The following is a 17185-nucleotide window of genomic DNA, read 5'->3' on the forward strand; positions in this document are numbered from 1 at the left end:
GTGACTAGCTAGCCCAAAAGGTTGCTAGACTACTCAAGAAGTTCATCCGATTTAATCAACATATGCATGCTCCACATGATTTGAATGGTGAAGGCCAGATATATGATACATGCAGCACATAGCAGCTTATAGCATGGAGAAGAAACGTGCGCGAAGTACTATGAGACAAACAAATAGCTAGCTAGCTAGCTACAAATAAGCGCGACAGCAGTGTGCTAGCTATGTAATTTCTACATAGTATATGCCAGTAGGTAGTACAGCCAAAACAAAGGTATATTTAATGAAACTGAACTGCAAAAGCTACGTATTTGTAAACCCAGTTGAATCTATGCAAGCAACGCTAAGCGCCTCAGAATTAAATTATATCGTCCCGTACGCGTACGGGGCCCTATACGCGTACGGGATGCCCATACGCGTATGGGACAGGGAAAATGCCCATACGCGTACGGGATATCCCATACGCGTATGGGACAAAATACGCGTACGGGATGCAACACTCATAAGCAATGCTCGTAACCATTATATCACCGGTGCTGCAGCTACTCACCTCCCTTAGTTTCTACCTTATAAACATCCGACTGAAGTGACTTCTATATATAACAAGAGTGAAGAAGAAACCAAAGCTGAACCCTAGCCTACCCCTAACGCTAAGGAACTACTTTTCGCATCCCCTAAAGTTGAATGCTCGGGGCAACCTACCAGACGCGTGCCCTAAAGTTGAATGCTCGGGGAACACTACTAGACGCGTGCCCTAAAGTCGAATGCTCGGGGCATATTGGACGCGTACCAACTCTAGCTCGCCTAGAGACAACCGGTTTGTTTGATAGTCCAGCAAACGATAGACTTCTGCCGGTAAAATAGAGGACTTGCACGCGTGAAGCAACTGTTGCTAGGCAGACATGTTTCGGGACAACTTTCTATGGCGCATATTGGGTCAGAATGAAGGTAACGAGATTTATTCACTAAGCGCTGGGTATAGTGGCACTGGGAAGCGGAGCTGGTTTCGAAATAGAAGATCTTATCATTGGCTTCGTGAAATAGGTGGCTAATTAAATTTCGATACATTACTCACCAATTCTAACTTCGTCGCCTTTTTTTAACGAGCTGTGTGGTATTTACAACACAACTCAACACTGATTCACTTCATTACAGCCTGTACCAAATCCTGAGAAAGCGCTTTTCAGCCAAAACACTGTCCCGAAACATGGCCGACAGCTACGGTTGCTTAGCAATTACGATGATTTACGTCACGCTGCAAGTCCTCTATAGCCGTTCACGTTCGTAACCGGTGCTGGTACTATATCCACTTTGTTAAAGCGCAAGATCTGCACATGCCGGGCGGCACATGCTCTTTTCCCTGTGGCGCTCTGTCATGGTGCGCGCCCGTGAATTTATTGTTGCCATAGGCACGAGAGCAGTAGGTGAGATGAATGGACTTCGATCGTATTTTCGAGTTTTGTTAGTGGTAAGTATTTCAGCGATTGTGTTTCTGTTAGTGTTCTTGCGACAAGTCAACCAAGATCCGTCCGATGAATTTATAACATACGACAACACAGAGCGAGTCACAGAGAGACCAGACTCTTCGGAGACGCCAATACCACCTCAGTCAGAATCTTCATCCTCGATTCCACCGGCTACACAGCTTCAGGTGTTAACAGAACCACCCAATTTTCTCCCGCCATTGGTGTTAGACAGAATTAAATCCTTTGTGTTTTTTGTTGGACATGCAAGGAGTGGTCACAGCATTGTGGGAGCCATATTGGACAGTCATCCTCACATTGTGATATCCCACGAGGAAGATTTGTTTAACAAGTTGGTTGATGAGTATAAAAATTATAACAAGTCACAGATATTTAACACATTATGGCATAACTCTTACACGTCCGCTAGAGATGGATTGAGGACACACACAGACGTAGCTAAAAAGAAGGGATATACACTGGCAATTGATGGATTATATCAAGGCACTTATCAATTTTACATTGATGTGATTGGAGACAAGAGAGGTGGTCTTACTGCAGATATGATGGCAAAAAACTTTAACATATGGAAATCTGTTTTCTTGAAATTGAAATCAACCATCAGTTTACCGATGAAAGTAGTCCGTGTCATTCGGAATCCTTATGACAACATTGCTACTATAGTATTGATGAACTGTAGAGGTTCTATTGGCATTCAGATAAAGGACATAAAAGAAAGCAATAAAACTTTCTCATGCAATCTTCCAGATTTGGTTGACAGTGAAATAAACAATTATTTCCAATTGTTTAAGGGAATTGAGGACGCTAAGGCCAAACACAATCTTGACATTATAGAAATACATGGACAAGATCTCATTGCTAACCCGAAGAAAGTCATCAGTGAAATGTGCAGTTTTCTACAAGTTACTTGTGATGATAATTTCTTGACTGTGTGCAGTGAAAAAATATTTCCAACAGAATCAAAAACTCGTCACAAGTTCAAGTGGAAAAATGAACATATCTCAAAAATTAAGGAGAACATCAACAGGTTTAGTAACTTGCATAGATACGACTTTAACTCATGATAATTAAACAAGGCCATAAGACACTAAGCAGTATCCATAAATTTATGTGTCTTTATGGCTCATAGAAATACATTTAGAAACTATATACCATTTTAAATGTGGTACGTGACTTACATTATGGTAACTTACATATCTTAAAGGAGGATGAAAAGTTATGTAACAGAACAGAACCCTGTACTGTATCGTGCTAGAGAAGTAACAGAGGTACTATATGCATGGTGAGTTCTGACACGATACAAAGTGGTATCTGGTAATTGCAAATTCTGATATAGAAATAAAATATACAAAGATAGCAGTTTGACAAGCAATAAATGTCTCCATTGAGAATGCATCGACAACCACTCTATTATAGCAGCAAAAATATTGAGCCATGTCCTCTGATCAGTTTAAAATGTCATCCTTCTGAATAGAGATTGAAGCACAAAACCAGTAAAAATATACTCTACAGAGCCAATATATTGCAACTTGTTAATTGTATGCATGTTAGGTAAAGACTATAGCTACATTCTCAAATACAGTTCTAAAATATAGCCATGTGTTACTGGATGCCATCTACATCAAAACAGTAGACACTGCAGCAGAATATCACTTTTAATTACAGCACTGTTACTTGGCAGAAGCATCAAATAGCTACAGTACAAGTTTTAGTGAATAATAGTCTTGGTCCACTGTAAAATGAGGGCAAAAGTAGTTACCGCATTTCTCAGCATTTCCTGTCACTACTGTCAACAGTGATACAGACCATAAGGGAACACTCCCAGTTTCTGCAACCTTGCACTGTTTATCAGTACTTTTTTCACATGTGTACCAAATGTAGCTATAGATATAGCCCATATGTGACCGGATTTGCGAAAAGGGGTCTTCCACACACATCCAATTCTATGAACTTGGAAGACCACAACTTAGTGTTCAATAAAGATAAACACCTGAAATTTCCTTCATCCACTAACCTATGCTGGAACTCACTACTGACCAAATTTCAAGTCAACAACCTTTTCCAATCTCAAGTTATGAATTATCAAAGTTCATAAATTGGATGTGTGTGGAAGACCCCTTTTCACTAATCCGGTCACATATTAGGATTTTGTCCCATGAAAACACAGCCATTTGCAAGTTGTGTCATAAAGTTCACCTATATAGTCTACCTTTGAAACATGCATCTTTTTACATAGTGGGTGAAGAATTATTTTAACTGCTATCCCTCTAGTGACCCACAAGAAGGCTGAAAAAGTAACTGACTAGGATCACAACATTAAACTTATTAAATAAATCTTAGATATGGTACCTCAGAGCATAGATGGTATACATAACATCTATGCTCAGAGCAAAGTTCACCTATGCAGAAGTTTAATACAGACTTCATTTCGCTTTTACTTCTTATGTAAAAGCTGCTTTACCATTATTTGTGACCCTATTTTGGAAAACCATGCATTTGGGCACATGCAAAATTTGTGGGAATACTCAATGGAAAATTTCTGAGATTTTTAAATTGTTTTGTACGTTTTGATAAAGCAACTATTAAGTCTTCTTGCTGTGAAATTTCACACCCATAGCTTCTTTATTCTAGGAGATATACTCAATTATATCAGACCATGTAGTAGTTTCACAGTGCGTGGGACACCAATTAACTTACAAATTGGGTGATTTGTTCATTCCCAAAACCAAACATTTTCTTGTCTTTAGACGTTATTTAATTGAGGAAAAGCACTAAAAACACATGATTAAACTCTCAAGGATCTCTTTTCGTCCATTTTAGATTGTAAGGATGGAGATCTTTGTCAACAAAGTGATTTTTCATCAATTTGTCACACCTGATCACTATGCAGTTCTTATAGTGATAATGAAAAGTTAGTTTGTTATGTATTAGACAGTAATTAGCCATTTCTTTGGAATGTATCATCACAAAATTTTCATACAAGGTAGATAATCACTCAGTGCTTCATTTTAGCTGTAAAAAAGAAAATTGACCAATGTGCCAAAATGTATGGTTTTCCAAAATAGGGTCACATTTAACAATTCTGCTCACGTGGGTGTGTACAGACAAACATAGGTAGATAGGTACACACACACACACACACTCTCTTTAATGAAAACAATTTCAGTAACCAGGCATGTGCCCACGGTTTAAAAAGTTCGATTGTGGGTTGCATCTCCATAGTTACAAAAGTTTTAACTGTGGGTTTTGTTTTATTCAGATAGATAGCAATACTTTCTGCTATGGCTCTAACATAGGAGATCTTAATCAAAGTATGGTTCTAACTAGATCTATATAGATATTGTAGAACTCGTAGAGTGAATTATATGGTTCAAAATGTTAGGTGGTTATTTGGCTACAGCTGCCACTGATTACATCATACCAACTCAGCCATCACTAGCAAAAGCATATAGGCGGATCTAGGACACACTGCGGGGGGAAGAAGTTATAGAATAAAGCAGTGTTCATTCCACTAAGAGAACAATGGAACTCCAATACACAATTGCAAGTTAATTATATCAGAGATTTTAAAGGGCCCTTTATTATATTCATTTGCTTTGGTATAGCTAGCCGGATGAATGAAGGGAATACATTTTCTAAGACTCTAGTTGGATATCTTCTGAATTTTTTTAAAATTAGCCTGTAGATTTGAATTTGGGAGCATTATTGAACAAAATGCATGCATATAAAATTAATTGGTTAGAAAAACCTGTTTTATGGTAAGGTGTACTAAACAGTAGCAGCTATTGTTACAAAAAATTGTCAGTTAATGACATTAGAATTGTGACTGTTCTATTAGAGTAGTGACTTTCTTCACAGTGTACAGTTTGTAACTGGTAAGTGTATTTATAACTGTAATTGTCTTCTATTTGCTTGTTGGCTTTCTGTAGCTACTGCTGAATACAGTGTGAATGCATGATTCCTGTTTCTGGTGCCAATATATTCCTGTAAGTCCAAGGGGAGAAGAGAAGGACAAAGCCTCCCCCTGCCCCCCCCCCTCAGATATGCTTATGAGCAAAAGTGTAGTCTTGGTAGTCAACAAACTGATAAAGTAGTTATAGTATAATTCATTGAGCCACTGTATGTCAGTTACAATCTGTAACAGGTACCTTCCCCATAATGGCTTTGCAGATGTAGCTAGGTTAGTCTTGATTGTCTGGCACAGGTAACTGTCACAACAGCTCTTTCTGAAGCTCACAATTACTTTAAACAAACAGAATGCAGAGAAGTACAAAGCATACTGTAGCTACTAGTAGCAACATAGCAGCTAAGTAGTCCATTCCATGCAACAGTAGTCCATTCCATGCAACAGTAGTCCATTCCATGCAACAGTAGTCCATTCCATGGATTGGGTGCTTGTTAACAAAATACTACTATGTTTTGGTGTTTAAGGCTACATAGCTAGCAAAGTGTCTGATTTTAAAGCATCAACATTGCTTTTAACACTGCTACTTAGATATACCTATTTCCACCTCTGAAATGAGAAGATGTAGAAAGGAGCAATACTGTAATGTGTCATACTTAGCTACAGGTGAAGAGATCATGATGCACAGTCTTAAAAGCAAAACGACATTGTCTGTAAAACTGCTGAAAATACTCTCAAATTCAATCACAGAGAGCCTAATTTTCTGGGGGCATGTCCCCAGACCCCCTAGGTTGGCATGCTAGTGTGCTTCAAACACTAATGTGTACCATATAATTTGACTGTATACACTAGATGCTTCTTACCACCCATGTCCCCAGCCAGCAAGCATTTAATCCCTAATTCAGTCGATGCCCAAGACCAAGACTGAATTAGGAAATAAATGTTCACTAGTATATCTGCAGGTGTAGGCGACCTCCCTTGTTTCCCTACTTTTTTTCTATGATTCCTAATCAAACTTAAAATTCCTAAGTTTTCCTTACACTTGTTTGTTTACTTGTAACATTATTATGACTGGTGAACCCACGCATACCGCATCAAAAGAAAGGATGACGCCAGAATTAATGTTTCGTCTGAACACTCACCCCCAGCTATCAAATACTGCTTCAAAAGTGCAGTGGCCATTACACTTCACTTACAGCTATGTTCGCTTTGTTCAGCCCCATTACACAGCAGGCTGAACAAAGTGAACATAGTAGATAACCAATAGGACTGTACCGTTACCACATTTTACATACAATATCCGATATCTGATATTTATTGTCACGGTATACAGGTTTTCTAATGAACCAATATCATATACATAGCCAAGCTGAACCAATATGTATTACATAGCAAAAACAGTGTTCCAATACTACCTATAGTAACCCCATCTTTAGTCAGTATTGAAACAACTGTTTCATGAAACTCACTATATCAAGACACACGGTAGTGTGTCGTGCGGCCCAAGAAGCCGGCGCGCCACACCGTGAGTATATTGACAGGAAGAACGAAAACGTCATTTTCACACCTTTGTATCTCGGTGATCACGTATCTGATTGGAACCAAATTTGCTACACAGTTGCCCGCCAGCCAAGGGAGTCTACATTCCAAATTTGAAGGAAATCGCTCCAGCCATTTCCGAGATACGAGCTGCCAAAGTTTCGTTTTTTTTTCTTCGTTTTTTTTTTTCTTCTTCTTCTTCGTCTTTTCGCACACTTGCACAAATTGCTATAACAAGCAAACGCGTACTACGATCGCCTTGAAATTTGGCACACAGAAAGGGAGTCCAAAGGCGAATCCTAGCATCAAATTTGGTACAAATCTGATGAATGGTTCAGGAGTTATGACCGATTATTCGCGTAAAACAAGATCGATTTGTTGTGACACCTACAGGGTAAACCGCTTCATGGAATGAGTTGAAAATTGCTATGTAGATGGAGTAACCATCGTAGGAGTGCCTTTTGGTGGTTTGAAAGGAATCGAGATAAAGACCACGGAGATATGACACAAAACCCAACCTGTGTCACAATTACGCGATCGATTTTTATGAATAAAAAAGTATTAGTTTTCACGCCTACTAGGCAAACCGCTTAGAGCAATGAGCTGAAAATCGGTGTATAGCTGGAATAATCTTCATAGAAAGTCCTTGCAGTAGTACAGAAGAATCGGATTACAAATCACTGAGTTATGATTCGAAAGCCAACTCCGTGTAGCAAATGCGAGATCGAGATACTCTAATAGAACAGTCATCCTAATAGAGCATTCGGCTAATTTATTTACTCCATTATAGAATTTTATTACATCACAAGTTATTCTGTAGGGAGTTCAGCTGCAAACAGTTAATCTTATAGACAGTTCAGCAAGAAGACAGTCACCATGTGGAGAGTTAAGCAAATATACCACTATAGAGATTCAGAACATTACAAGTCACACTGAAGAAAGTTCAGCTATAAACAAGTCATGCACTGTGTAGAGAATTCAGCTACAATTAAGTCACTCTCTAGAGAATTCAGTTACACAGAATTCTGCTACACACAAGTCACTGTGGAGAGAGTTCAGCTACAAACAAATTACCCTTTAGAGTGATCAGCTACAAACAAAACACTTTGCAGGGTGTTCAACTGCAACAAATCAATTACCTTTAGAGCGATCAGCAATGAACAAATCAACACAAATCTACCTGTAGAGAGATCAGCTAGAAACAAATCACCCTGAAGAGAGTTCAGCTACAAAAAATCACCCTGTAGAGACATCAGCTAGAAACTAGACACAATGTAAGGAGTTCAGCTACAAGCAATCACCCTGTAGAGAGTTCAGCTAAAACAAATCAACCTGCAGAGAGATCAGCTACAAACAAATCACCTTATAGAGAGTTCAGCTACAAACAGATTACCTGTAGAGAGATCGGCTACAAACAAATCAACCTGCAGAGAGATCAGCTATATACACACAAATCAACTTGTAGAGAGATCAGCTACCAACAAATCACCCTGTAGAGAGATCAGCTAGAAACTACACACAATGTAAGGAGTTCAGCTACAAACAAATCACACTGTAGAGAGATCAGCTACAAACTAGACACAAAGTAAGGAGTTCAGCTACAAGTAAATTACCCTGTAGAGAGTTCATCTACAAACAAATCAACCTGTAGAGCAATCAGCTAGAAACAAATCACCCTGAAGAGAGGTCAGCTACAAAAAATCACCCTGTAGAGAGATCAGCTAGAAACAAATCACCCTGAAGAGAGGTCAGCTACAAAAAATCACCCTGTAGAGAGATCAGCTACAAACAAATTGCCCTGTACAGAGATTGGCTACAAACAAATCAACCTGCAGAGAGATCAGCTACACACAAATCAACTTGTAGAGAGTTCAGCTACAAACAAATTACCCTGTAGAGAGATCGGCTACAAAAAAATCAGCCTGTGGAGAGTTCAGCTAAAACAATTCAACCTGCAGAGAGATCAACTACAAACAAATCAACTTATAGAGAGTTCAGCTACAAACAAATTACCCTATAGAGAGATCGGCTACAAACAAATCAACCTGCAGAGAGATCAGCTACACACAAATCAACTTGTAGAGAGATCAATTACAAACAAATCACCCTGTAGAGAGATCAGCTAGAAACTACACACAATGTAAGGAGTTCAGCTACAAATAAATCACCTTATAGAGAGTTCAGCTACAAACAAATCACTCTGTAGAGAGATCAGCTAGAAACTGGACACAATGTAAGGAGTTCAGCTACAAGCAAATCACCCTTTAGTGAGTTCAGCTACAAACAAATCAACCTGCAGTGAGATCACCTACAAAAAAGCACCTTGTACAGAGTTCAGCTACAAACAAATTACCCTGTAGAGAGATCGGCTACAAACAAATCAACCAGTAGAAAGATCAGCTACACACAAATCAACTTGTAGAGAGATCAGGTAGAAGAATTCACCTTGTAGAGAGTTCATTTACAAAGAAACCATCATATAGAGAGTTCAGCTACAAAGAAATTACCCCGTAGAGAGTTCAGCTAGAAGAAGTCACCTTGTAAAGAGTTTAGCTACAAAGAAACCATCATGTACAGAGTTCAGCTACAAAGAAACCACCTGTACAGAATTCAACTACAAACAAATCACCCTGTATAGAGATCAGCTAGAAGAAGTTACCTTGTAGATAGTTCAGCTACAACAATTCACCCTGTAGAAAGATCAGCTAGAAGAAGTCACCTTGTAGAGTGTTCAGTTACAAAGAAACCATCATGTAGAGAGTTCAGCTGCAAACAAATCACTCTGTAGAGAGTTCAGCTACAAAGAAACCGCCATGTAGAGAGTTCAGCCTCATACAAACCACCTTGTAGAGAATTCAACTACAACAAATCACCCTGTAGAGAAGAAGTTACCTTGTAGAGTGTTCAGCTACAAAGAAACCAGCATGTAGAGAGTTTAGCTGCAAACAATTCACCTGTAGAGAGTTCAGCTAGAAACAAATCACCCCGTAGAGAGATCAACTGGACGAAGTCACCTTGTAGAGAGTTCAGCTACAAAGACACCATCATGTAGAGAGTTCAGCTGCAAACAAATCACCCTGCTGAGAGTTCAGCTACAAAAAAATCACCCTGTAGAGAGTTCAGCTAGACGAAGTCACCTTATAGAGAGTTCAGCTACAAAGAAACTATCATGTAGAGAGTTCGGCTATAAAGACACCACCATGTAGAGAGTTTAGCTGCAAACAAATCACCTGTTACAGAGAGTTCAGCTACAAAGAAACCATCCTGTATATAGTTCAGCTACATTTCAAGCCACCCAGTAGAGAGATCAGCTGCAAAAAAAATCCTGTGGGGAATAATGAGCATGTAATAAATATATGTATATAATTTGTATAATTACTAATAAAATCAAAAATAATTGAAGTACTAAAATTCTTCTTTAAGTTCTTTTCTTCTTCCTGTGGTAAAGAAAAAAACACATGGGTTAAAAAATCCCCAAAGCCAGCCATAGGCCGGCTTTGCAGTATACAAATACAAAAAGAAGTGATATCTAATCAAAAACAGCCAAGCTGTAAAAAAAGGTGCGGCCCCATAAAGGCCATGGTGAAAAAAGATGTGAAATCCAAGGTGGCGGCCAAGAAATGGCTGTGATGGTAGGTTAATGGTTACATTTTAATAACGGCAATTCAGGTGAATTTTGTGCCTCTTGGTCTTGGCACCAAATTCACCTGAATTGTTGTTATTAAAATATAACCATTAACCTACCATCACAGCCATTTCTTGGCCGCCACCTTGGATTTCACATCTTTTTTCACCATGGCCTTTTTGGGGGCCACACCTTTTTTTACAGCTTGGCTGTTTTTGATTAGATATATATATATATATACATCGAGACAAAACATACTTCAAACCTATAAATGACTCCAATGCTATTCACTGTTGAGGCCTGTGATCTGTTTGAACTTGGGTAAAATTTTTGGACAATTAGTTCCAAAACCAAAACATATACAGTCAGTGTTTGTGTATAAACAATGCTGTGTTACAGCATAACAGAGTATGTAGCCTGATCACTATGGCTGTGTTAAATTGCTTTTCAACAATCATTATTCAATGGTTATGACTGTTCACAAAAGGTTTTTATCCAAACTTGTCTGTTTTTGTCAGTGCTATAAGTATCAACCACCAAAAAGTGCAAGAAAGAAAAAAAATTTTTGACTAACCTGGGATTTATTGATACTTATCAATATTAATTTTATCAGTATCTATACCAATATAATATCAGTATTGGTACAGCCCTAAAAACTAATAATAATGGTGTCAACATTAAGCAAATTAGTAGTATATGACCAAGTTCACATAGTCTACTTTGAACCATGCATATGCATCTTTACTCCCACGAAGAATGAAGAATTAACCTCTAGAAAAGTAACTGGAATGAGATTCTCAACATGACCAAATCTTATGACTTGCATTGATCCCCAGATAGTCATACTTTTCTTTGTGCTATAGGTCATTATACCCTTCACTTACTTAATGAGAAAAATGGACATGATATATCTGTGATATAAATATGCATACAGGTTTGTTAAAAGATGTGGTGTTCATGATGGGGTATGAAAGGAGTTGCCAGTTAGCTACCATACACATCTGGTAACTTGTACACCAGTCACTTGTATCAATGAGATGAATGAAGTGGTTGTACCGTTGACACCAAAAAGTAAATCACCAATACATCCACTATGACCAGTGAATAGGATCCTCTTGATGTTAGTGAGATGTCTGGGGACCCTCCTGTTAACATAAATACACAAGTGTAAAATAAAATCTATAGATACTTATATAGGGGAACTTCACTAACAGAGGCTACCTAAAGTGACCTTTTAACGTGGTGCATACTGAGGCCTCAAAGGTATAGGACCCAAGGTGGTCTTGACTGCTTGACATGCATGGTCCCTATAATGAGATCATGAAGTACACCTTGGCTACGTTTGGGACTTAACCAATATAGTCACTGTTATAAGGCAGTCTTATTATTAAAAGAGGTGGCCACTAAGTGAGGCTCCACAGTATGGACAGCTCACCTAAAAATACTACACTTGTTGAATAGAAGTCTAGTTGAGTAGCATCACCAGGGGAAGAATCCTGGACTGTTTGACGAAAGTCAACTGACAGCTCACTTATTTGTCCTATTCTGTATTGCACAATCATTACATAAATGAAATATATAATAAATTATATTGGATGTCTACCTTGTTGCATTGACTATATGGACACTATCCGCAGCTATTGTATGGGAATGATGATCTGATGACAGCTGCACCAGAACTCAAATCAAATCTGTGACCAGCACACTTACTATTAGTTGACAATACAGCATGTCTTACCTGTACTCTACAATGCCATTATTTAAGCCAATCGATAGATAGTTACCACGAACACCAGCAGGCTAGAAAGTACATTAAAACAAAATACATATAGACCTGGAACATTTGCTAATTCAATTTTTTTGTTTATAATCTTACATACATCACTAAAAATTTACAGCGACTAGCACAGCTTGTTTACTCACCGGTCCAATATAAAAGAGCAAACCATTGATAGAAGTTGATACAAAAGAAAGGAAGATTGAAGTTCCAATTGACAGACTGTATATATACAAAATTAAACACAGTTAAATACAACTATTCTACATACCGTGAGTATATCAGTTGAGAGCTGTAAGTAACTATCTCCTCCAAACTGAGCATGTGTGAAGGTCACAACTATAAAGAACAGTTTAGTTGCATGTAATAGCATTTAATAATAACCAACCTTCAGTACACGTGTCACCAGCAAATGGCAGAATACACTGGCAGGATTGTATTTGTGTGTCAGCTACAGTTTCTACAATACATATTCCATTGTTCTGGCAGAGATTTTCTGAGCACAGTAGTTCCTCACACTGTGCACCAGTGTACTGATCAGTACACAGACAACTGAAGTGTTCACCATCATACGTGCACGTACCACCATTCATGCAAAGCTGGCTGAGGCATGGATCAGGACTCGGACATTTCTCAATGCTCAGGCCACCAGTAGAGTCTACTATGAAATCAACCACTTCCTCAAGGTTGGGACTAGTTCTCAGCTCCCTAATACATCCAGCATACCCAACTTCAGTGTTATTAGTATAGACCATTGTAAAGTCTTCTACACCACCTATGAACAAGGGGCCACCAAGCTGCAGCAAGGTCTCAGTCCCTGGTGATGATCCTGTGGTAGTAACACCATTTACTGTCAACATCCCAGATTGTCCGTTTCTTCTTGCTTCAATGATATGCCAGTCATTCAAGTCCAGTTGATATTTACTTTCTATCAGTGCTGTCCTACTGCCCAAGTTGTACTGAAACTGGACAAACCCAGATGACAGACTCAATGAAATATACTCAGTCCCATTTGTTTGTCCGTTGTACAAGATTAATCCATCTGAAGCATTTGGTTTGATCTCTAAATAAAGTCTTGTATTGCCGAAGCTCTCATTCAGACTGGGATAAGAGATGTAGGAATTGCCAGTGAAGTACACCACATCAACGATGGTCACTTGGTGAGTGCCCCAGTGACCCTTGTGCACTGTCTCCCTGTATGAATGGTGGAACATGTACCAGTAATGGCAATGGCAGGATGTTCACCTGCCAGTGTAGGTTTGGATTTAGAGGAGAGACCTGCTAAATCCAAACCTACACTGTAACTTTAGTTCATAAGATGGTAAGTACAAATCTTATGAACTAAAGTTACTTCACTTATTCTCTAATATGTTCCCACCAGACAAGGAGTCACCAATTATACTATAATTCCTACCATTCACCAGTAACAATCCACCAGTAAAGATGCATAAATGATGACATCATACGTACTATCAACTCATCTATACAGCCGGTGAATCCAGAACTAACTCCAATTGATCTGGACATAGCAGAGTAAGTATCAACACCTCCAAGATACAGAAATCCTATGATGTCCAGTTGATTTGTTGTACCAGTTGAAGTTCCATTGTAATATACACCATTATCGATGGTGAGAGAACCAAACTGTAAGGAACGTCTAGCCTCCACTGTATGCCATTCAAACAAGCTGACCATATCATCGACAATACGTACATTACCTGACCCAAGGTTATATCTGAATTCAATACGTGAGTTTACTATACTAAGTGATATGAAATCAATGGCTTTAGTAATGTCACCAGATTACAGCAATAGTCCATCAGCTTGTGCAGGGTAGAATGTGATTGTTATTGATGTTGTAGATCTGTCACCAATGAGCTGATGATAGCGTAGGTGAGAAGTCACATTGAAAAATGGATTTGCAAACTCAACAACTGTACATGAAAAATAAAAATAAAAATTACGTGAGACAATTACACATAAGTAGTCTAGTACTGTGAATTTGCCACCCATTTTAACATTGTGTACTATGTATTATGTACTGTGAATTGTAAACTGCATTACGATAAAATGCACTAATACACAATATGCATAAATATCAGTTCAAATGGACAGAAAATCCACAGTACTGACAATTAAACCTTCAACAGCCCTTAATATTTTACAACAGCAAAATGCTTATCTACTATCTAGTTGTTTGAGTCAAATACACTTTCCACAGCACATATGACTCACTTTGGTCACATCTCTCTCCACTAGCACCAACAGGACACAAACAAGTATAGTCCATTCCATTGACAGCAACCACACATGTAGCACCAGCTGTACACAGTAGAGGATCCTAACACGGATTGATGGTGGACGTTCCACACAATGCACCAGTGAAGGGGAATGGGCAATTGCAGAGAAATTTGTGCCAGCGTCTTCACAATCACCACCATTCATACAAGGATTAGGGTGACAGAGGGTAAAGTTACATACTCCAACACCATAGCCCATTTCAGCATCTAATATCTGAAGTCTATTAGCTCATCGTTGATGGTTAACTGATTCATACAGCCTTGAAAACCACCAGCTATACCTGTGATGCTAGAAATATCTGCAACTCCATCTGTCCCACCAATCCAGAGGTTCCCTCCAAGATTTAGTGACATCAGAGGCATTCAGAGCTCCAAAAGAGTAGCCATAAACTGGAGCATCATTGTTGACAATGAGAGACCCATTGTGTCCAAACTTATTCACTTCAATATGATGCCATTCATCCAACTGTAGTCGACTGCTACTCCTGACAACAACTGGTTCACTGCCTACCCCATTGTCATAGCCAAACTCCAGAAATCCATTAGCAAGGGACAAGTATACATACTCACTGAAGTCCAAATTTGAAAAGGAGTTGATAAATTTAAGCCATCGTTTCCAGTGGGTCTAATGTACAATGATATAGTCAGATTAATGCTGGCATTGCGGATGGGACCAAATGTGATGTAGGAGTCTCCACCACATGAAGGAGTAGTGATATTTTCTACGTTTATACACATAGTTTATTTGCATGACAGGTGATTTATGTACTTTCTGACTGTATGCAAAGCATAACTAAGCAATAAAAGAATTGTTAAGGAAACAAGCTATTTAGCCAAGGTGAATAACAATTATGTAGATATATATACACATTACTGTTACAATTATAATACCTTCTTCGCATAATCTTCCATTCCTTCCAAGAGGACACTGGCAAATAAAATTATTCCCTCGTTCCAGACAGTTTCCTCCAAACAGACACATATCAGGAGCACAAGTGAAGTTAGACATTTCACAGTTTTGTCCAACAAACCGATCAACACATTGACACATAAAGGAATACATAGCCTGATCAACACAAGTTCCTCCATTGAGACACTGCACATAACTACATGCTGAACTTTGACACTGGCCATTAGCTAAGGCTTCTACATTATCCTCAAGTAGTTGTAACATTTGCCCATTAACTTGTAGTTCTGCAACACAGCCTATAAGCCCTGATTCCTCTGGTAGCGGAGGATTGATAAGACTAAAATTACTGACACCGCCGATGTAGAGCAAGCCACCATCCAACATCAAACTGGGGAAACTTCCTTGTAAAAATCCTGTGTATGTATCCATGTTGTCCACTTGTAGTTCACCATATTCACCATCTTGACTGATACTGATAACATGCCACTCATCATCATCAATACGGGATCCTCCCCTGATTTCTATGAGCCCCGAACCTGAGTCATATCTAAACACTGGGATATCTCCTTCTAAGGACAGGGACAGATATGGAGCATTTTTTTTCCGTGGGTTGAGCAAAATAAAGTATTAATCCTTCAGATGAGTTTGGTCTAACTGCAATATCAATGGTAGTGGTAATTGAAGCATTAGAAAGCAGTTCAAATGTTAAATAGTGAATCTCCAGTGAAAGATGGTGGTCTTATATCAATATTTAAGGCAAAAGAAAAGGTATATAATACAACAGACTTACAATACAGCACACAAAGTTACCTTCAGTGCAGTTAGTTCTGGCAAATCCTAATGAATACAGACATCGGTATTCACCCTCAAGTTCACCATCAACACAAGTGGAGTTATTCTCACAAGGAGCAAGATGGCACACACCAAGGTTCACCTCACAATTCATTCCAGTATGTGTTTGGGGACACAAACAAGTGTACATGTCAATACCATCCATACATATTCCACCACTAAGACAAGGATTGGGATCACACTCATCAATGTTTGTATTGCAGGTCTCATTTGTAAACCCGGGCACACAATCACATGAGAAACCATCCACTAAATCACTGCAAGTTCCATTGTTCACGCAGGGATTGGGGTTGCAATCATCAATGTTAAAGGAGCAGTTTTTGTCAGTAAAACCAGGTACACAATCACAAGAGAAATCATTTACTGAGTCTCTACATTTTCCATTGTTCTGGCAAGGGTCAGGACTACAATCATCAATATTTACATCACATGTTTTGCTAGTAAAGCCAGCTACACAGTCACAGGTGAAATCATTTATTAAATCATTACACATTCCTGGGGCATGGCTGACTTTGGGGTTTGTTTTTACTCACATTTCTGCTAAAAATTATGTTTTCTCTAATTTGATGAAACTGAACATCTCTAATTTGATGAAACTGAACAATCATTAAAAATATTTTGTGTGAAATATTTGGAATAAATAAGTGTTGCTATGTGACACGAAAGAGATTAGTACAGTGAATGGAAGGTAGGAAGGTCATATAGTCTTAAAATTGTGTTATATGTATAACTATATTACACAATAGTAACTAAAGAACACAAATGCTTCTTTCAAACACTTTATTCATGCTCAAAAG

The 17185-nt window shown here is 38.6% G+C and overlaps 1 protein-coding gene, 1 long non-coding RNA gene and 1 pseudogene across 2 annotated transcripts; all 3 read right to left on the reverse strand.

The window, feature by feature from the left end:
- Window positions 1–11433: 11433 nt before the first annotated feature.
- Window positions 11434–12569, reverse strand: LOC136255399 (uncharacterized). Its single transcript, XR_010700879.1, has 5 exons — window positions 12473–12569; window positions 12288–12349; window positions 12153–12240; window positions 11985–12094; window positions 11434–11694 (listed from the first exon to the last, which is right to left on the reverse strand). It is a non-coding gene; the product is annotated as an uncharacterized lncRNA (long non-coding RNA).
- Window positions 12570–12603: 34 nt separating this feature from the next.
- On the reverse strand, window positions 12604–13540 carry LOC136256580 (protein eyes shut homolog; the record flags this gene model as incomplete). Its single annotated transcript, XM_066049557.1, has 2 exons — window positions 12715–13540; window positions 12604–12665 (listed from the first exon to the last, which is right to left on the reverse strand). Coding segments are annotated over exons 1-2 (888 nt in total), but the record flags the coding sequence as incomplete, so codon positions are not given.
- Window positions 13541–13663: 123 nt separating this feature from the next.
- On the reverse strand, window positions 13664–16881 carry LOC136256583 (neurogenic locus Notch protein-like; annotated as a pseudogene).
- Between the last annotated feature and the right edge of the window lie 304 nt (window positions 16882–17185).

The sequence above is a fragment of the Dysidea avara genome, chromosome 5 (genome assembly GCF_963678975.1).
Source record: "Dysidea avara chromosome 5, odDysAvar1.4, whole genome shotgun sequence".
NCBI lineage: Eukaryota > Metazoa > Porifera > Demospongiae > Dictyoceratida > Dysideidae > Dysidea > Dysidea avara.